The sequence below is a fragment of the Diachasma alloeum genome, unplaced genomic scaffold (assembly GCF_001412515.2).
Source record: "Diachasma alloeum isolate Michigan unplaced genomic scaffold, Dall2.0 Dall_scaffold_00681, whole genome shotgun sequence".
Taxonomy (NCBI): Eukaryota; Metazoa; Arthropoda; class Insecta; order Hymenoptera; family Braconidae; genus Diachasma; species Diachasma alloeum.
The window spans coordinates 85,077-107,767 of record NW_021680813.1 but is presented as its reverse complement, the minus strand read 5'-3'; the positions used below and the strand labels follow the sequence as shown (position 1 = coordinate 107,767).

At 36.5% G+C, this 22,691-nt stretch overlaps 1 protein-coding gene across 2 annotated transcripts in view; it reads right to left on the bottom strand.

The window, feature by feature from the left end:
* Positions 1-22,691, bottom strand: part of LOC107044178 (vitellogenin receptor) — a 32,919-nt gene that overhangs the window by 6,330 nt on the left and 3,898 nt on the right. For both annotated transcript variants that reach the window (XM_015265972.2, XM_015265971.2), the window contains exons 2-6: positions 7,796-7,958; positions 7,586-7,717; positions 6,434-6,685; positions 790-1,002; positions 300-719 (exon numbers count right to left, since the gene is read on the bottom strand). In XM_015265972.2, the coding sequence (XP_015121458.1) occupies positions 300-719; positions 790-1,002; positions 6,434-6,685; positions 7,586-7,717; positions 7,796-7,958 (1,180 nt within the window). The remainder of the gene's footprint in view (positions 1-299; positions 720-789; positions 1,003-6,433; positions 6,686-7,585; positions 7,718-7,795; positions 7,959-22,691) is intronic.

Here is a 22,691-nt window from a genome sequence, read left to right as displayed (position 1 = left end):
CCATCCGGGCCTTAAACTTACTTAAAGTACTTCAAGTTTGCCTGAAACTTGTTCAAGTGAGTCTCAAAAGTTGATGTTTTCCGAACAATAGGTGGTTATTCCTATTATTAGCAAATTGTCGAAGGATAAATTTTTCATGGAATTTCGTCGCAGATATTTCATATAGAAAGTGATAAGTCGGGCCCCTGTAAAAGTGTGCCAAATAATCACGAAGCATTATATTCTCATGCCTAAATCAGAAGGAAACATTGTTTTTCTGAATCACATAACTGAGAATTTTAATAATCATTCCATCTTACTTCGGCGATCTTTGCATCCTTCTTCATCCTCTCTATTAGGACAATCCAATCTCCCATCACATTGAACAGCCCTAGAGACGCACACTCCACTCTTCCCACACTTAAACGCCTGACTAGGACAACTTCCATTAGCGCACTCCTCATCAGACCCATCTCTACAGTCTGGTCTGCCATCACAAACGAAGAACCAACTGATGCACGCTCCCGATCCACGACACTGGAATGTACCATTTGGACAGCCCGTTTTCTTAGCATTACAGGCTAAACTACCATTTCCATGGGGAATGACGCAGTCACATATTCCGTAAATGCATCGTGAATTTGCATCGGCCATTCTACACTCGAGATCGTTGCTACATGATAATCCGAGGCTCACTGGTGTTACGGTGGTTGTCTCGTGGCGATCTGCCTTGGTTGGTGCTAAAAACAAAAGGACGAACATTGAGTATAAGGTGAAGAAAATAATAAGGGGAAACAATGGAGGATTTACCTGAAGCTAACATTGTTGTTTGAATCAGCTCGGTGATGACGTCAGCCTCGATTACCACTGCATCGTTGTCATCTGGGAGTTCATTCGTATTTTCGTGGTAGGGGCTAGGTGTTCTGTACATTGGTCTTGTTACCATATTGAGCGGAATTTTTGGAGTCGTTACTGTGGTTGATAATAATCTTGTTGCATTTTTCAGCCAGGAAAGGTGAAACCCTGAAGATAATCGTTATTTTTTAAATAATATTTCTGAAGAAGGCAATAGTCGTTGTTAGTCAAATGCTTTTTCTTTATTTGTTTATTGAAGAAGGTCTTAAGAATTTTTAATTTTTTCTCCTGGAAATACGTTTCTCACATTTTTGTTGGATACCTATTCTTCTACGTAAACAGAATTCTTCTATAGTTCCCAATAATTTCCATTTTTTTGAGGCCAAGTGTCCTTAGTCGTCATAAATCATTGAAAGCGTATAATACCGATATTGGACAAAGCGACATTATTGCATAAGACTAGACGGTTTAAATAAAAATAAGAGAACAAAGAGACATTATCATAAAAAGGAAAGAATGATTGGGATTAAAATATAGCATATTCCACCTATTATCGACCTGTTATCCAGCGTGTTATTTTCAATTTATCCGAAAATTTTACCCCCTATCTCGTCCGGTGTCTGAACCATCTATGTTCAAGTTTTTTTTTGAACAATTTGTCGAACTTTCATGAGTATTGGGTGGTTTTTACGTGGAAAATACACACAACCTATTTTAAAGAAAAATGTGAAAAATTTCGTCATGTTTTGTCATGTATAGAAAGCATTCAGAATAAAAATTTTCAAAAAATTGAAACAGGATGCAAAATTTAAAAAATTGAAATGAAAATTTCATTATCCATGTTCTAATACTCAGCACAATATCGAAATTTTAATGACTTCGTACCAACAACCTATATATTCGAAAAAAAATCGAGTGGTAAAAGGCAAAAAACGAACGAAAGTCGACAAACAAATAATTTTTTATAGTTATAAAACGGTGTCAGAGCATTCGTGTATTTTTTTCAAAACTTTGAACATGTTTCTTGAAAAATAGTTTTATATAGTTTCCGTGTAATACTTACTTACAATACTCCTGAAAAATTTACAAAAAATGACCGGCAGGGGTCGGTAGAATTGGGTATAACCCATTATTAGTCGAACCAATTGGGATCTCTTGCAAATGCACACGCGCTCTAGCGGTTCAATCGACTACTAGTTCGGGCAGGTCGCAGAGCTGTCAGCTAGCCGATTGGACAGAACTGTTCTCGCAAGAATAAACATCATTTCGCTCAATGTTTTTAATTTATTGTAACTAAATCCAACATTTAATTCAAAAGTTAGATTTTATCATTTTCCTCGCCAAAACGTGGATTTAGTTACAATAATTAATAAGTTTGGTGAAGAAGAAATTATTGACAGACGTACGGCTTGGATTAAAATATTGAGGATGGGCAAAAAAGTGTCGAATTCCATGAGATTTCTTTACGTTTCACTGAAAAGGATTTCTTTTTGCCATGTAAGTAAAAAAGCGATTTCCAATATTAGCTTGGAAATTTATGAATTGAAAAAAATATGACGAAATACATTACTGATTTCTTGAATTACAGCCACAGCTCAACACGACAATTCAGTCATTACTCACCTGAAGGGAACAAGTGTTCCTTCACTCTATCTGCCTCCTCAATGACCCACAAATAATCGGAATTGTGGAGAAATTTTTGTAAATCTTCTCCACCACGAAAACTCTTAGCTCTCGGATGTGTATCAGCAAATTTACAAATCTCATGAATAGAAACTCATTTTATCACAGTCAATTTAATAACAGTAATATATAAAAATGAGGGCTAGCGTGTAACTCCGTGTGCATCTGGCCGTTCGACCTGCCGTGCTAGTTCTCTATTTCGCCACAAGTCGGCTTTATATTAAGCCACTTCTCCGTCAGAGATCCTAATAACTTCCCGAACAATTCCCTTTTTTCTGTTGATTCGAAAAAAAGGCAAATTTTGAAAACTTCGTCTAAATAACTGAACAATTGCTGAGATGATTCCGCTTAGCATGCAATTAGAATGGACTTATGTGAAGACACATTGATTACACAATTAATTCATGTCCCATCGTTATTTCGAGTAAAATCGTCGGATTTCAATGAAATTGTCGCTTTTTAGCGTTTTTTACTAGTTTTATGCGAATAACCGTACAACTGCTGAGGCGATCATCTTCACAAATTAATCAGTTCTAAGTTGCATGCAGATATCGATAGAATAAAAAATTATTCGAAGCGCTTCATTTGTTTAAAAATTTTGACGATATACATACACACACAAACATCTCTTCAAAAACGTATCAGGAAGATTCTACGGGTCATAAATCGTCGACAAATCATCGAAATTCAACATTTGATTTTCGGTGTAATTAGAATAACTTCCTGTGGGTCGGGAAGTTGAAAAATTTTTAAATAGAAACCTGAATTGGGGTGTTTTTCATACAACGGACGAGATAGAGGCCTAAAAATTTAGGACAAGGCTTCTTTTAAGGTTCCTAAAAAGCAGTAAAATTTTCAGACAAATCCAAAATTATACAGTGAACCACTGGTTGATAATTGATGGAATATGCATCTATCCGTCCATAGGGGCGTGATAAACCCATTATAAAAGACATGGTTTGCCACCGTCGTTGAACCATTTTTAGGTCGAGAATTTCAAATTGACTGAGTCTATCGAAAATATTACGAGCTTTGAATTTCATGGAAAGTAGTTATTGATGAGTCATTCAACACGAACCCCTTTTCGTTGATGATGAATAGAAATCCCTTGGCGTGAGTGTAATACTGTGAATATGAGAGGGCTATGGAAAACTCGAGAGCGCTGAATGTAATCAGTACTGTCGGGTGAAAAAGTACTATAGACCCCTGGTGCTACAGTATTTTTCAAACTAACAACATTTCACAACACCGGTATCAATTTTTTTTCATCACAAATATATTGCAGACACACCAAATGATTATATGAATGACAAAGTGATTGCTTTGTATTATTATTCAACACAAGAAAATCCTCCAAAGCGCTCGCCCCGGGGTCTACAATCTTTAATTTGATAATAAATGAATGGATGACTAGACGAAATAGTTATTTTCATCACAAGGTCCACAAAGTATTTTCTGACGAATGTGATTATAGGCCTCGCCTTCGGCTCGGCCTACAAAGCCACATTCGTCAGAAAATACTTTTGGACCGTCTAATGAATGCAGTTTTCCGTCAGAAGGCCCGTAAACCGCGATCAAACCGAGCGAAGCGAGGTTAGAATTGCGGTTTACCGGGTCTTCTCACGAAAAAATATGTTCGGGGAGGGACTTGTTGACATGAATCGAAGGCACGTGGAACATTGGTGTATAAGAACTGGCTGTATTAGCTAGTTGTTATGAAAATGTGAACAATGAATAATTACAAAGAAACACTAATCAATATTTATCTATTCAAAGACAGTGATAGTGATGATAACGATAAGTTTGAATTTGAGATTAACTAAAAAAGTCTTCTTCGAAATTAAATTTAGATACTTCCATTTTGTCGAAGTTTCTTCAATGTTTTGGCACATTATCTGATTGGATCAATTTCGATTACGGAAAACCGTTAAATATGTATGGAATTTTAGGCGTCACTCTGATGATAATCCGAGTTATAATCACTATTAGAATGGAATTTTTATCAGATCACAGTTTTTTCTGCGAGGAATAACGTTCAAACTTATTTCTTTTCAATAGATTTTTCAAATTGTACATTGCACTCAGTTTTTGAAACTGACACTTTTCCGCAAACGCTAGACATTTTAGAAAGATTTCTCCAATGATTTTGAAATTCGCGTGAAAATATACAGGATGTCCCAAAATGAAATGTCATCCTCGTAAGAGTAGAGCGGGCGACTCATTTGGAGAAGAAAACTAATAACATTTTTCTCTCCGATGCTTTATTTTAAAGTTATTGATTAAAAAAGCGAAGATCAGCAGCAAAACACCTTCCCGTGAAAAATCCTTATCTTCTCTGTCACTTGAGATGTAGGAATAAAAATAATGGCAATCGATTGAGAATTCAATACGCCATAGATCATTATGAATTTTGTTCCTTTATTGCCAAAACGGGGTGAGAAAAATTGCGACAAAATTGAGTGTGACGTAAGAGCCATTTAGGTTTAACACGCAATGTGAGCCTGAAAATGAAAGGCCACGTAAAAAATCCATATCTTCTCTCTTATTCGATAACGAGGGATGAGATTCATTGGAATCGATAGGACATCCAATGCCTTCGCCTGACCGCATTGAATGGAGAAGACGATATGATTTTTTCAACGGGGAAAAACATTTGACTAATGATAATTTTTTATTTGTTAACACTTAAACAAATCGTCGGAGAGAAAAATGTTATTTAGAGTTGTCGTTTCTAAATGGGTCCCCCCGAACTACCCTCACAAGGACGACATTTCATTTTGGGATACCGTGTATATATGATGGTATTAGTTTCCGAAGGCAAAATCATCCACATTCTATTCAACCGTGTTATCTAGGAAATATTTGAATTATTTTTTCAAAATTGAATTGCACTAAAAACCTATTGATGGCTGTGCACTACGGTGAGTTAAAAGTGAATTATTCAGTAGAATAATCGTCTCACAGTAAGATGGTAAGTGCTTAGTCAACCAAAAAAAAAATTGTATTATTTGTCAGAAAAAAAATTGAATTGGTTCTCAGAAGAAAAAATTGTATTGTTTATCAGAAAACAAAAAAATTAAAAATGCCGACTAAACATTTCAATGCGAGTATATATATATTTTTTCGTCATTCACACTGCTATTTTTATTTCAGTTGGATTTTTATTGAATTTACATAGTTCTCTCATAACTAATTTTTTAAGCCATCGTCAACCATGGATTCCCATTCAGAAAACATCTGTAATTTTTTTTTTCATATTCTACAAGGGTATTTACATATATTTGTTAAGGAACTAATATATAATATTGTCAAATTATTGCACGGGCAGGGAGTGAAATTTTCAGTACGATGAATTTCACAATGCTAATAATCTGTTTTACTACGTGAGTGACTACTACCGCCACCATTGGAACCAATGTGAACTACACGCTGCGTAATATGATTTTAGAGGTCCCACCAGCCGCTGTTTGCCCTCCTTCCCTCTATTCTATTCTATTCCATGACACTATACAACATAAGATACTGTTGGCAATTCCTGGATGCAAAAAATGAGAATTCGAGTTGCGCTGCCAACTCAATGGCTGTGTGAGTGTGACCGTTCTCGTTAGAAGATAATGAGAACGCGAAAAATGTGCATCATAGCTCGTTGCTATGTGCATATCTTTGTAAATATTGAATGAATTGAATTGATAACTGCATCAGTGGAAAGCGGATTGGTGATGTATGTAGTGTAACTAAGGACACTTTTTGGCTAAGTGACCGCATTTTTTATTAGTTTACGGAAAATCAGTTAAGGGTAGTGGAAGGGGAAGTTGTGTATAGATACTTGGTAGCTCTCGTCGTTTTTGTGAGGTTGTCAGGCGGAACTTGGCCGATACGCTACCGCGTATCTCGATGTTTTATCACGGATAGTTACCTGAATGCGTTGTATCCTCAATCAATTCTTCATTATTGTCCTCTTCAGGAGAAGTTTGAACCGTTGGAGAACGCGTAGTTGGCGATGGGGGGATTACAAGTGAATTAGGTCGGCAGACATCCCCATCCCTTTTCATCGGCGCTGTGCACTGACACCGACCGAATAAATCTGGTATTAAAAAGTCACAGTGGGTGTCACTATCCCAAAGGCGACAGTGCTCATGACTGTAGCACACTTGACCCGGTCGAGCAGCTGAATAAAAAATTAATGCAATGAATCAATACAGTGACAGATGCATAATGACGTGGACAGAATTAAATAGTGAACATTACCATGGCCATATGAGAGATTATTATAGTAACATAGTACGATGGTTTTCAACTGTCCCTACATAGTAATCTTTACTCATACACATTAGATGATTTGATAAGTTTCCAGATCATCGAGAAAAACAGTTTTTTTCAAAATTTTCACGATTATTGAAGTAGCATCAATTCTATAATTTCAGGTAGTTTTTTGTCAAAAATTAAGTCAAGTGGAAACTTAAATAAGACTCAATTCAGTGATTCATCACTGATCCACCCTATCTAATCTACGATCCGTGTCAAATCAAAAATGAAACGCCTGTCTTAATCCAGGGCACTTTTTCGAAATCCAACACAACCTGATCCAGAAAAGGTGGAAAGGTTGAAAATTAGTGATCGAAAAAGGTTGAGAATAGTATTTATCATGATTCGATTGCACGGAGAAATTTAAATCGGAAAACATACTATGGGAAAATGTAACAATAACTAAATAACTCTCCCGCTTCGCGGGAGGAAAATCTACCTTTCCGCCTACACCGTGACGAAAAATAACGTTCTCACCACGGGAGGTAAAATAAAGGACCCTTACCCACGTGCTTACCCTCATATTCGCCAGAAAAGTTCCTCACGGCCTAGTGTCGAAATGTACTATTTCAATACCATGTTCTGTACACGACTGATTAAAGAAAAAATATAATTCAATTGAATATAACAGTATGGAACAATACACTATGAGAGTATAATTTGCAAAATGTCCATACTATGATAAAAACAAAATCAATTACCCACTTGTTTTTCGTTGCTTGCGTTTTACAATTTTCCTATCGAATTATGTCTTTGAACTTACGAGCTAAACAGGTGTGTTTTCTGAACTGGAGATACCCCTCTTCGCATCTACATACACCCGCTAGGCAACCGCTGTTCGCCACTTTCATGGAACACTGCTCCGGCACCACGCAGTCGTTTCCCAAGAGGGTTGCTGCAGATTTTTATCGATGTAATAACTAATTTAGTTCTTACAGTTCAAAGAAAAATGAGAGAACTGAAATGTACTTACATTCGACGCAAGTGGTCTCATTGTAAGGTGCAAAGAACGACTGACAGCGGCAGTATCCATGGTGACAGCGGCTGTGTAGGATGCTTGCCTCGCAGTCTTTGTCCCGATAGCACTCGTCATTTATGCGGACTGTTGTGGGGGCCGGCGTCGAAAGAACTAGTCCCTGAACAGAAGAAATAATTTCCTTATCTCCTTTATATCTTGATGCATCGAGTGTTAATTGCGGATGAAGTAATTAAGGCTGACGGAGGGTTTTTGTCGGTGCATTGAGGTTCATTAGTGCAATGATAATTTATGAAAATTGAATTGAGAATTGAAGAAATAATAATCAAGTTTGTTCAATCTACTGTTCAAGGTCAACGAATACTTTTCAATATACTTTGTTTATGAATGAGGATTGCGAACAATTTCAAGTAATTGTTGCAAATTTGTTTTGAAAGCAAAAAAGAATCAATCAATTCGCTTCTTAGAAAAAGTAATTTGATTGAATACCGTGGATGCGTAAGCTTCTGAATAGTCAATGCCCATTTAAATACCACGTCCGAAAACTGAACATTCTAGATTGCCAAAAACTAGAGCCCTGAAATTATCTTTGTATGAACTCCGAAAACTAGTAGATCTAATTTTTTTTTTTCATCAATTATTTGTATTTTTATTGAAATAATCGAAAATAAAGGTAGAAATTTCCCAATCATGTGGAGGGACATACCAATGAATATCTTCAGTTCCTGACGCATATGGTTTGTCTATAGCGCATCCATGGTATATTTTATTTCAGGAACATGTGCTTCGCAACATAAAATCCTATACATTTCTAGGCAAATGACCGTCTATACGTAATATTTCAATACTTCAATGCTCTCCCATACCGGTCATATCCACTATTCACAGTTATCTTATTGAAGCCAGTATTCATCACCATGAAAATATTCTTTATGCTAGGCCCTTTGCTCACTCGTCCATTTCACCTCTACCGAAATTCAAACCTGCTAAGAATTCCGTGACTCAACTTGTTAATTTCTATTTAATGCGACTTTCGTTCACTATAAATTGTTTTATGGAATTGAAATATTAAAATTACTCCAATGAGGCCTATTATGCGAGAAAAAAAGTTTCTAGTAAAAATATGTGAATTTCAACCCTCTGTTGTACTAAAATCTAGGATGCAAAAAATTCAGAATATATGCGATATTTTCACTTATTTTGAGGAAATTTCCGTTGAAAGCCATAGAAACAAATCCCAATTATCAGAGATTAATTCTTCCATCTGGTATGATTGAACTTAAGCATTCTCCCCAGCACTCTACGCTTATGTCAAATTTGACAAAGTGCTGAAAATACCAAATTTGGGTCATCTATTGTTGAGTAGGTACACTGGAAAAGAATGACCAAAATTTCAAGAATTTTGGTCACTTATTCATTCTGGACAAATACATCTTTGAACATTATCTGCTTCTCCATTTTTTGGCAAAGCAATTTTGTTTATTTTGTCATGAACCCAGCAAAAGATGGTTTAAATGTGGTGCCTCTAGCTACTTGCGAAATTTATTCCAAGGATAAATCACTAAGAAAACCCTCAAATAAACCTTCAAAGTCATACAAGTTATCGGATATTTTTCGATAGTTTTGTTGCATAGCAAGAAGGAGCAATTTTGCATATTAAAATCCCCTCGTTACAGCGGGAGGGATTTTGATGCAAAACTTATCTCGATTGTTGTTATGCAGGAAAGCTTGAGAAAAATATCCGATGGATTTTCAAGGTCGAAGGGTATTCGGAAGATTATTTCTTCCATTCTGATCTCAACTGATCAGATTGCAGTTTTAGTTTCAAAACGTAAGTAATATCTGTCAATTGTTTCGACAAAATCCTGAATATATGCGATAAAAATCGCATCGGGGAAAATTCTTATTGTCCTGCCGCCGGGGAAATTACCAGTATAATATGTGTGATGTGACGCCCAATATTGCACTCTGATTGATTGCGGTAAGATCGGAGGAAATGATCATGCATCATCATGCACTAAAAGTATGATCATTATAGAGTTTTTACTTTCGCATGGAAAGTTGGTATTCATTCAAATTTAGGTTTCGAATGTTTCATGTAAGATTAAATAAATATGATCTAAAAAGTCCGAGTATGTGATTGTTAGATGGTGGGTTATGTATGCATGTATGTGTATGGTTCTTTAAAATAAAAATTGTTCTCGAAATTTTCTCATAATTTATAATTATAAATAATATAATTTTAAAGCTTTTTTATAGCGTAGGCTTCTCGAATAAAGAACATTCTTGTTGTTAAATTTTGAACATTTCTTTTTGGTTCTCGATTTGAGAACTTTTCTCACTTGAAATATGTAGGTTTTTGATACGGAATCTTAGGGATTCTTCGTCTGAAATTAAGTGACCAGTTCCTTATTCTCAGCACAATGCTTTCTACACGGCGAGAAATTTTGGATAGAAATTACCCTACCGTTCTATAAAAGTGTATCATGAGTCATAGTTTCTTCACTTTTATCCCGAAATTTAGTAAAAATTAATATATGATGATCAAATTTTATTCTACGTAAGAGAAATTTTATCCTGACGCATAATAAATTTTACCCTTCCAGTCCAATAATTTTTATGTAGATAACAACGAAAATTCTAGAACGGTTGATCATCATCAAATTTGATCATCACATATTAATTTTTACTAAATTTCGGGACAGAAATGAAGAAACGATGACTCATGATACACTTTTATAGAACGGTAGGGTAATTTTTATCCAAAAATTTCTCTCCGTGTAGATCCGTAAGATTCTCTAATTCAGTAACTTGGTTTTGGAAACTAGAAACCTTTTTTCCCTGTGTATATGTAGAGTGGCCTTTTTGGAGGACGCATTTGAAATTAGAATCAATTTGCCATTCCATTCGAACTTCAAAATGGATTTTGTTGAATCCAACGGAGGTGAGGAGAGTAAGGCGAAACAGTATTGATTAGTGATACTACAAATTTATAAGAGGAATATTTACGAGGTCTTTTTTATTTTTAATAATTTTTAACACCAAAATGGGACCAACTTGTCCCATGGGCCTGTCCATCTTGTTGGTTCGGGCCTCATTGAATATTCAACACGGTTCGTTCTGTCCGGGCAGAGGAGATCGGTCCTCTTCTCCCTGATAACAATGGATTTCCTTCAACATTTTTTCCCATCACGATGCCTTTTTTCAGACATCGTTGCTTCTTGTTCTCTACTTCAAAACTCCTTCGTGGACACCGAACCACTTATACATTTTCAATGCGGTTAAGATTATAACAGCTCATCAATGGGGCGTATAAACTATGCATAACTAAGCAAGATGTATATCTTTGAGAAAGCAAGGCATGTATTGACGTGGTCCAATAAAAGGTGTCTCAAAAAGATTTTCAAGACAAAGATATCTTAAACCACCTCGGAAAACCCTACAGAACTTGCGTGTTTGAATCATCAGGGGAAAACTGGTATAACACAGACAACCCACAAGCACACTAAATTATAAATACTTAGGTCAGATTCATTATGGTGTTAGTCATATTAAGTCACAAGCGCCACTTGAAAACTTTCCGATATTTCTTCTCAAGTTTCAAACTTCACATTTTTTTAGCTCTACACAAAACACGAAAAAGTAAATCCAGTCAAAAGTACCGCGAAAAAGTCGTAAAAATATCGCACAATTACATATCGTAAAAAACGTTCGAAATGTAATTGTGCGGCATGTTGTCACGTCCAACATATTTTCTCTGTGAATTTTCATGAAGTGTCAAGTGAAAATTGTTCTTCAATCATATAAAACCTGCGGAATTGACCAGAGGATTGGACTCTTGCTTTGCAATTTCGACGTGAAATTTTTTGCATTGCAGGAAAAAACTCTTAAATGGCGTTTAACTCTATGATTATATATGAATTATCACTTAATTCTACTTGATCCATTTCCTTAGTTCATATTTGTATTTGTATCTGTTTCTATATACTTCATAAAGACTGGCTGATCAAGGACTAACTTCCCCCTCCACGATCCCCAAAACCGTTTTTTTTTCGGTAAAAAAATATTTTGAAAAATATAAGAAAAATTGAAACCAAGTTTTTTGCACGAAAAAATTCTGCAAAAAAAAGATTTTAGAGTACAGATTTTATTAATCTGTACGTGGCACTACAGCTTTTGCCCGATTTCACAACTTTTTGTAAACAGACCGACGGTCGTTTTTGACAAGTGTTTTTTGTTTACAAAAGACCTTTTGTTTTTTTGGTTAAATTTACTCTGAGGAAAAAAAGATATTTATAAAAAAAATTTGAATTTTTCATGGTTTGGGTGAAAAAAAAGTCTGCATTATGCGAAACCAGCATCAGTTGTTCTTCGTTCTAGTTATCCAATACTCCAAGATGAAAAATACATTCTTAAATAGAATAATGATGCCAAAATATCATTACATCGTGATATGAACTCTGTTAGTAAGAACCAAATATTTTCGATATAGTTCCGCTTAGGGGTGAAAAATGGCGGTAATTTTTGACATGCATCAAGTCAGTCGTAAATTTGCCATTTTTTGACTATTTCTGACTTAACACATACCTTGTGATAGTTAAGATTTTTCTTGTCATTCTTGTAACACGGGATTCAGTCTCTTTTTTTCTGACCATAAATGGTTAGTAATTGACATGAAATTTACGTGTAAAATGATGGTAAATTACATCCCTAGCTCTGCTTTATGATCAAAATTCTTATCCTGAAATAGTAGGATGTTGTATGTGTGATGCCTCTCCGAGCTAAATATTCGTTACTGAAAGCATACCCAGAAAAAAAATCCTCATTTTTAGTCACATATTGTGATGAAAAATAGCGTTCGGCACTGGTGGGAAATGTGTTCTTGTACCCTTCGTTATTATTGGAGTCCTCCCACAGGTCAAAAATAGTATAATTCCCACCAAGGGACGGAAAATAAAGAAGTCGTGCCCACGTGCAGAATAAGTAAGCACGTGGGTAAGGGTCCTTTATTTTACCTTCCGTGGTGAGAACGTTATTTTTCGTCACGGCGTAGGCTGAAAGGCAGATTTTCCTCCCGCGAAACGGGAGAGTTATTTAGTTATTGTTACATTTTCCCACAGTATGTTTTCCGATTTTAATTTCTCCGTGCAATCGAATCATGATAAATACTATTCTCAACCTTTTTCGATCACTAACTTTCAACCTTTCCACCTTTTCTGGATCAGGTTGTGTTGGATTTCGAAAAAGTGCCCTGTATTAAGGTAGGCGTTTTATTTCTGATTTGACACGGATCGTAAATTAGATAGGGTGGATCAGTGATGAATCACTGACTTGGGTCTTATTTAAGATTCCACTTGACTTCATTTTTGACAAAAAAACTACCTGAAATTATAGAATTGATGCTACTTCAATAATCGTCAAAATTCTGAAAAAAAAACTTTTTCTCAATGATCTGGAAACTTATCAAATCATCTAATGTCAGCTTTATGACTATTGTTATTAAAAGAATCTCTCCTCCATTTTATCTAGTAGCTTGGGGTGGATCTCTTAGGAATAAAACGAAAATCTTTCTCAATAAATAAGAGAATATTCTGAATTTTTGTCACCGCGTTTATTGCAAGTTCGACAATTTCCGTTTTCTGATCACTTCAATGCCCATTCCCAAGATACATATTGTTCTATCCACCCGTCGGTGCTTTAAGTAAGCGTTTATTCCCTACTTTCTTCCTATCCAGTCCCTAATCACTTCCCGGTTTCTCACAGGATTGGCAAACAATGCATCGAGCTCCGGAGCGCGTTGGTATGCGAGCATCATAGTCAGGACGAGGGTGACGAACCGAGAATGACGGCCGGTATGTACATTTACTTCAGAAATAAAAGTGAATACACATATAATACACATTTGAGGTACAAGCGTTATACGTAATGGGGGAGCGCTCTTTAAAGGCGCATCCGTTGCGCAACATCGTGCGTGCACCGTTACTGCTGTGTGTAGTGTGTCGGAGCAATCTTCCGTACTTCAGAATGAGGAAGCAAAGATTTTTCATTAATGCCCTTTCAGGCATTCTGCACAGCTCAAAATCCGCTCACAATTTATGCAATCGATAAAATAAACTCAATATTCCCATAAAATAATAATTATCCCATTTTTTTCACAACGGAAAATTTGCATACGTAATTATTGATTTTTAACTGTGAAGGAACTTCCGCAGTAAATTTTGGAGCTACGTAGGGGGGGGGAGGGGGGAATATCAAAGGTTCCGACACTCCGCTGCATCCTTTGAAAAAAAAATAATGAAATGACGAAAAATTGATGGGTGGATTGAAATTTCGTCGTTTAGATTTCTTTATACTTATTATTCATGATTAATCGATTACAAATGAATTTTATTCCAATCCGAATGTTTATCCGAATTTTTTAACAAATAAAAATTTTCATGAGAGATTTGACAACCACGCATTCTTGTTCGACGCAGTTGGTACTCTTGTCTCCCGATAAAATCCTATACTGTACTATAGAATCTATAGTGTATGCTTTGGCTGAGTTCACACGATGGTCTCCGTCGCACGCACTCTAACCTCCCTCAACGGTGCCATGTTCAGCCATCAGTTTACTCTAACGTAACTAAAATCCCAAACTATGCCATACATTTTCAATAATTACAAATAATCCTTGTAGTGACGGCCAATGAAATTGTGTGAATATGTTCCTGGAATAGATACGGTTCTATTCGTGAAGCGTTTGGATTTTTATTCCATTGTCGATTATTTTTTTGGTGATTTTTGAAAAAGTGGTGCCATAAGACTCGGTGTTAATGACACATTTTTCATATTTTCTCCTCAAAAATCTACGTGGTTCAAGGTTTTGGGACTTCGGGAGGATATTTGTAATTACTCGTATTCTCAAAATTTCAGCTCTGCAGTCCATTTCGTTCTACTCCCATATACTTACTGCGGAAGTTCCTTAAGAAACTGTCTCGAAATGACTCGCGTGAACATCGCAACGGTGCCGGCAATTGCTTCTTCCGAAAGATGATTATAAATTCTTCTCGCCAAGTCATTGCCAATGTTACTTTAGTTCGCTGTACTATCCTGAGAATAAAAGACCCGCCAGTAGCATCACTGCCATTATAACACTCACGATCGTTATACGTACTCCAAGTATAACAGTTGAGAGAGGCTGTTATTCCCTGCATTTGTGAATTTCCACGGAATCCATCGTGGACGCGTATACGCGGTGGCATTGAACTTGAACGGCCTTCGGAAGGTTTCAGTTCCTTTGTAACATGAAGTTACGTATATTGTAGTAGTCAAGGAGCCTATCTATAACATACCCCGATGGAAAGATGGAATTGCTCAAGCCGATATATTTTTTCCGTTCATGTCGCTCACACGGCCAAAAGGATTTCCTTTCCTTCCAGAGATGGAACGTTTTCCTATTTGGCATGAGTTTGTTGATGTTATTATAAAACTTATTAAAAGAAAAAAATATGTTTAAAGCGCTATTTTTAATGGTTTATATCGCGCCGTGCAATAAGTCGAGTTTATCGCACGCTGCGCTTCGCGCAGCCTGCTCAAAACTCGACTTCTGCACGACTTGACATAAAATATTATAGAGCACTCGGTAATAAATTTCGTTTTCAACGAATGTGTGTACAGACCTCGCCTTCGGCTCGGCCTGTAAACTACACATTCGTTGAAAACGAAATTTGTGCCCTTGTACTCTAATGTACTATTGTTCGGTTTCATGTGTATTGAAATTTACAAAATCACTCAACTGTTTACTTCTCTACTGCGTCGTACATTCCAAATTATTTTCTCTTTCCCAGTGTTTTCTTTTACGAGCGGTTTATATATATGTGGAACCTGTGTCCCTTACACACACGAATTTCAAGAACAACAGACCCTTGTCCGACACATGGTGACAAGGGAAAACCATGGAGGCCAGAGGGCAAAGGAGCACTGCAGTTTCTCTCTAAGGTGTCAGTCTCTCGAGGAGAGAAGAGGCGTGAAGACCTCTCAAATAAATAGTTCAGTTTTACCTAACTCTCTGTTTTCATTGACTTTCATCCTGACAAATCCCATAATTACAATAATGTGTAAATTTATGACAAGAAAACTGCATCGACTATAGAATCCTTTGCATTGACTATGGTTCCGGAGAACAGTGCATCACTCTAAATTGGAATCAGTTGTTACTGTCCATTCAAGTTGAAAGATTCCATTAATTATTCATCATTTTAATTGACCGTGAAATTTATAAGTAAGGGGGGGGGGGCGTTTGAGTGAGTAATAAGGTGCCCGCCCGCGGAGTCGGAGGGCCGGCTTCGATCGCGAGTGTCAGTAAAATATTTCTGGAGGACTTGATTCAAATACGCGTTGGAACGGATACATACACGGAATGCCCTACATATATATTATTTCAAACAAGTGAATCACCTATGTCCAACGCTTCCAGTAAAACTATTAGTTCACTGAGTCTTTCACAATCTATCGTGANGGGGGGGGGGGCGTTTGAGTGAGTAATAAGTTGCCCGCCCGCGGAGTCGGAGGGCCGGCTTCGATCGCGAGTGTCAGTAAAATATTTCTGGAGGACTTGATTCAAATACGCGTTGGAACGGATACATACACGGAATGCCCTACATATATATTATTTCAAACAAGTGAATCACCTATGTCCAACGCTTCCAGTAAAACTATTAGTTCACTGAGTCTTTCACAATCTATCGTGACATGAGATTCACCAATACCTGGAACTCAACATCGTCTTCATACAGTTAGAGGCGATGGTTGTCAACGTTTAACGACCAGAAGCAGTCTAGAGTTGGGGCTCCAAGAACCCTAGCGGTGTATGTGTCGATAATGATGTAATGAAAATATGAAAAAGTTTGACGTCCTTAAAAAATTCTGGGGAAAGAAAACTCATCTCTTCAGGAAAAAAAATACGAGAATTTTTTTGACAAATCCAAATAAAAATTATCGTGCTGTTTATTAAAGTGGACTCAGTCTCCCAGAACTAAAGAAAATTTTTAATACCAACACGATCAAAATTTTACGATCCCAGTGGACAAAGGGCACTGTTTGCACGGTTCGCACGCAAAGAACCGCCTTGTTCTCATCGGAATCATAAAATATCATATGATACATATGAAAAAATGTACTTTCTGATCTTTCAATTGCATCGTAATTTTAACTTTAACTTTAGGACTGATATAAAAAATGTTTCCGCCGCATACAATCCATTAATAAAATAATAATAGTTTGTTATAGAAGGACTTTGAATGTTCGCATGATCAACTTATAACATGAAAATGAGACTTTGTTTCCTAGATTATAACTATATCCCATTAACTAGTGGAACGTTCCATGACAGGTAGGGTTTATTTGTTTACTTTGGATTTTGCCCATTTATATTGTAATTTTCGTCATGATACCAAGAAGTATATGTTTGTGCAATATCTCTAGTGCTTCTGTGATATATTGGTCGATAACTGGCCTCTCTCTTGGTTTTTCATTTAGGAATTAATTTAATTCAAAATTTGAATGTTTTTTAGTTTAACCGTTTTACGTACAGAGTTAGCGTCTGGGGTAAAGAGCAATCTGTTAAGACTTACTTTTTACTTCTTACAGTTCAGCACATAATAGATTTTTTAATTGTATATTATCTTGTTTGATATGGTGTTTGTATAAATTAATAAAATATGCCCCTGAGGACAATCCCGCAAAGGGAGTCGAAATATTGGGCTTAATCCAAATGACTTGATCATTTTTTATCATTTGGACATCATAAACTTTATCATCTAATGACCGCAGGGGCCCATAACTACGAAATAACTTGTATAGTAATATACTAAATCGTCAATCAAAAATAATTGCTTCCCAAGACTGAAAAAAGAAGGTTGAGTTCTTACGAATCTGCATCAGTCTACAATTCAGCGGATGAGGATGATATGTTTTCCATATTGATATTCACTTTTCCTCGTCCGGGGATTGGTATTGGCCCTTCTCCGAACTCGTAAAACTGTAAACCACTACGGAAACATATTGTTCACGACTAGTGTCATAGCGTTTTTTTACTCATCGCGGAGTTGGCCAACTCCACGCGAGTAAAAACTCCATGGCACTCGCCCTGAAATATACTATTCTAATTTCCTGTGATCTAATCTTGAAGCATTTTCTGTCAAACCAGACAGAATTTTCATGATCTCTCGAAAATTATAACGTTCACCCTGTACCGAAAAGTCCCTTTTCGTTTACTCGTAAACGAAAAAGGCACAGTTCGGCCGCTTGCTGAACGTAACATCACTGTCAAATAAAATATTATTCGACACATGTGAGACGGAAATTTTCAACTCGTGTGATTGGCAGTTCTCAAAAATTCCGGCTCACTCGTATCGAAATATACCCATTTCTCCGGTTTTACGCGTTTAAAAAAAAATGCGTGAATAAAAAAAAGTGCATTTTTTCCGAGCTTTAAGATGGAAAAATAATCAAAGGTCGCATACCATCGAGAGATGCATTGTAGCAAAAAAAAGAGGAAAATATTTTTTTTCTTTGCTTGGACACTTGTAATTGTTGTAATATTTTCTGACGTCATTTTTCACGCTCCAAGGAGATTAGAAAGAAAATTTTAAAATGCAAAGCCAAATGAGTAGCGAAACGATGAAACAATTCAAGTCACTTCAGCTCTTAATTGAGTTTTATAGTAATATCTGCGCATCTAAGTGGAATAGCGAAGTTTTTGTAATGACCTTTTTTGTAGCTCTCAATCCGCTCTACAAAAAAGATTGTCACAAAAAGTCCCTTAGATGCGGATATTCCTTTGAAACTCAACTAAGAACCGAATTGACTTCAATTGTTTTATAGCTCCCCTACTGAATTTTCGCTTCTCGAAGCTTGAAAAATTATGTTAAAAAATATCACAATGATTAAAAGTGTCCGAGTGAAGAAAAAAATCATTCTCCTCTTTTTTTTTTAAGCTAAAATGGATCTCTTGGTCATTTGCGACCGTTAATGATTGTTGCATCTTAAAACTCGGAAAAAATGCACTTTTTTTAATCATCATTTTTGAATACATAGAAGCGAAGAAATAAGGAATTTTTATCAGGCAAGAAAATCTAATTGCAGAAAGAGAATGAGGGATACCGGAATTCTGAAAAAAATAGAATACTTTTTTCGAGTCACAGAACACCCTGAAAAATTGGTGAAACATTCCGAGAGACAGGGCGAAGAATTCAATCCTCACCAGCTCAGAGCCTGGGTCTGAGTCGACCTAGGACTCTCAACGAGGGCGTGGCTGGGGCAGAGTCCCAAAATAATACTAAATTATATGCTATGTTAGGTTGTGTTCAAAATTTTTAAAAGCGATAGTTTTGTGTGTAACATTCGAAATTAAGGAATATGTGTTTTTTCCAGAAACTTCTCTCTCGTATACCCTTTTGGGTTTTTACGATTTGGTCCCTTCCCACACCCCAACCCCCGTACCACATTCGCCGAAGGACATGGGAAAACCTCATTTGAGGAAAAAACCTGTCTACTGTCGGACTGACGAGTCCGATCCCTTCGTTTTCAGAGGTGGGAGATGTGGATGTGCGTGGGGATTAGCCAAAGTGGGGGGAGCTACGAAGGGAACGGACTCGTCAGTTGGCCTATAGTTATAGTTGTCTCTTGCGAGACTCCCGCTCGACAATGAAACCGTGTAGTCCTTACGCCCACGACAGTCCTGTATAAACTGTTAGGTCGCGTTGATAATGTCAGTGGGTTCTATGTTTCTTGGGTTGCTGATCACGAATCTGTCATTTACTTTTCCGAAAAATTGTCCCTTCAATTGTTATTAACAATTTTAATTGTTTAAAAAGCTTGATCTCATAAACTATGATAGGTATGAGAAAAAGTTTCAAACAAGAGATGTTTGACATGTAAAAATACTCATTTTTTGTTTTATACCTTTTTCCCCTAACTATGATAGATACGGCGTTATCGGGGGTGGCAGTGGAGCGGGCGGCGTGTGAGTACTTGCGCAAGGTGCTGGCGCGCTCCGATGGGTTTATCGGGACACTCGATGCAGATAGAGACAAATAGTTCAAATGAAAAATATTTGCCCTCAAATTTCTCATATAATTAATTTTCTGACATTTTTTCCTACAACTAGTAGTTGACGAGATATTAACGCTATCATGCTGCGTGATCGGGGAAATTACCTACAACTCTTTTGTTTACTGCTGTTTCACGAGTAAACGATCCGAGACACAGGAAAAAATGTCGCATAAAAGTTGGTCCCCCATAAAAAATACACACATTTTATTTTCTGTTTTTTTGCCATATCTCCATTATTTACGGAGATAGAGTCTGTTATAGTCCTTATAGTTGTTGCCCCTACGACAGTCCTAAGTTAAGTCAGTCCGACAGTCCTAAGAGTTAGACCGAAGTTAGTTAGACAAAAGTAGTTTCAAATCGAATAAGGGTTAAAAAAAATTCTTCATGAAATAAAAAATTATTAGAAGGAGAACCAGTGTCCTGGGCGCGGATCAAAAGATGGTGGATTAGATTGATACTAAACAGTGAGTTGAAAAACTCCGCGCCAAGAACGTTGGTTCTCCTTCTAGTAATTTTTTATTTCATGAAAAATTTTTTCTTAATCCTTATTCGATTTGAAACTATTTTTCTCATAGAAATCTGATTATGCACTATATTCGTTCGTTCGACATTGCTGACTTGGCTTTCTTTTTCATTTATTTGTATTTTTCAAAAATTTCTGCTTCTCAGTAAGAACCAACCCAAACTTTTTCTTGGCGCTGTTTTTTTACAAAAACATTTGTTTTTTTTTTAAGGAGATTTCATTATTTTTTTCAAAATAAGCAAGGAATCTATTTTATATCCTATACATTTTTCTATTTCCAATTCAATTCGACTCGTTTATTTTTCACACGATAGATCATCTTACCAATTAACAATCGAAGCAAAACAAATAATTGTACTTCACAGACATCATTTCCGCAGCTTTTAATTACTTATTCCAGATTTTCCGACTTAATTTGCTTCTTTCAGAATTGATTTATACACGGAACTAAATTGAAAAATATTTGTGGAATGTATCGTTCATGCGCCAAATTCAATTTGTAAATTCCCGGGCTCCCTCCTTGGTCTGTGTGGCTGTATTGCAGTACTACCAACTCCGTAACAAAAAAATGATAGGAGACAATGTGAAATACGAGAATGTGAATGTGAACCCGTTGCTAGGCGCGTCATTTTTTAAATATGTATTGGAATAATAAAATTGTTTTATCAATGAGAAGCTTGTAGTCGATTTATATCATATAACTAAAATTACTTTTCATGTAGCTTGTCACATTTGTATTTTATTTAATGGATATGTGTCGGATGTAGTAGAGGTGGTAGTTGCTTCGTGTATAGATACATGGCAGCGTATTGGCCAGTTTTGTACAGTCGGAGTTAAAACTTTTTCTTGGCCGATACGCTGCCGCGTATTTCGATAATTGTTTTATAAGATTTCTTCCTAACAGCAACAGTTAACAAAATATATATTTTTATAATTAATTTCTTTCCTATTACCGTTACGGTTTATAGGCTCGAATTTTTCGTCTGCCTGCCTCCCTCACTCTTCTCTTTGATGTGGGTTTACCTAGAGGACATTTGAGATGGGACTGCACGGAAACCCATGGAAAATCCCAGTCGTACAGTCGGCCGATTGTGCAGAGTCCTAATGTATTTTTCTGTCACACTGACTAGAGGGACACATTAGGCCACTACACCGTGCCTACCTTCCGAAATTTTTGTGCGGGAGTATTCTTAAGCGGTCACCTATCCGAGTACTAACCGCGTTAAACGCAGCGGCCCTCGGATGTTCGCCAGAGCAACACCTAACTCACGCAACCATTATGATCGGTTAGCAGTTAACGAAATAATTCAATAGAAATGAGATTCTCATATCCAACGTGATATGAAATCCAAGTTATCTCGTTCAATTTTTCAATTTGGCAAATTGTGAAATGATGCATCTTCTAGACCGTTTTCTGATGAATAAATTTCATCATGAACTCTTTTCTCTTCTCCGTTATTTACGGCAATATTTGACCAAATTACGGCAAGTACCGTCTAAAACGTCGCTAACAAATCACCGAATGTCCAATATAACACTTTTAGGTCCATTGAAGTTCATCATTAGACTTCATGTTTTCGGGGTTCCTGAACATAAATATGTTAACCATTTTTGCGACCAGCATGACTTGGATTTCATATCATGGTGGATGGTAATTGGGACTACTTTTTTTCATTTCCATCAAATTATTCCGTTAACCGTTGAAGTTAAGGAAAAATCTTATAAAAAAATGATTATGTATTTTTTAATGAGGAATATTTTTTATTGGAAACTTTTTCGCCTAACTCGGACCATTTCCGCAAAATCACGTTATAAATAATTGAATTGTTATAAGTAAACAAAACTAACTACATTTCGCAAAAAAGGTTAAGATATGCTTATTTAGGGATCCCAAAAACATGAAGTCCAATGATAAAATTCAGTGGACTTAAAAAAGTGTATACGGGACCTGTCACATCATATAGACTAAAATTCTCACGTAGCTAATCATTCTGCTTATATTTAAATACACCACCGCTGTTTGTTTTTGGAAGTTCATCGTTAATGACATCTTTCCGTCGGTGTGCAATTTATCGATTAGTGCGCCATTCCCCTTTGGTCGACCCCTGTCCTACTGCGGTGATATATGCACCTATGTACATCTCTCGGTCGCGTTATTTATTGCAGCTAGACCCGACCAAATATATGTACCATACATTGTGATTCACCGCATTGTTCGCCACCCCTCTTTCCTAGTTGCCCTTGGTATGGAATCGATTAAGTTCATGACTCTTC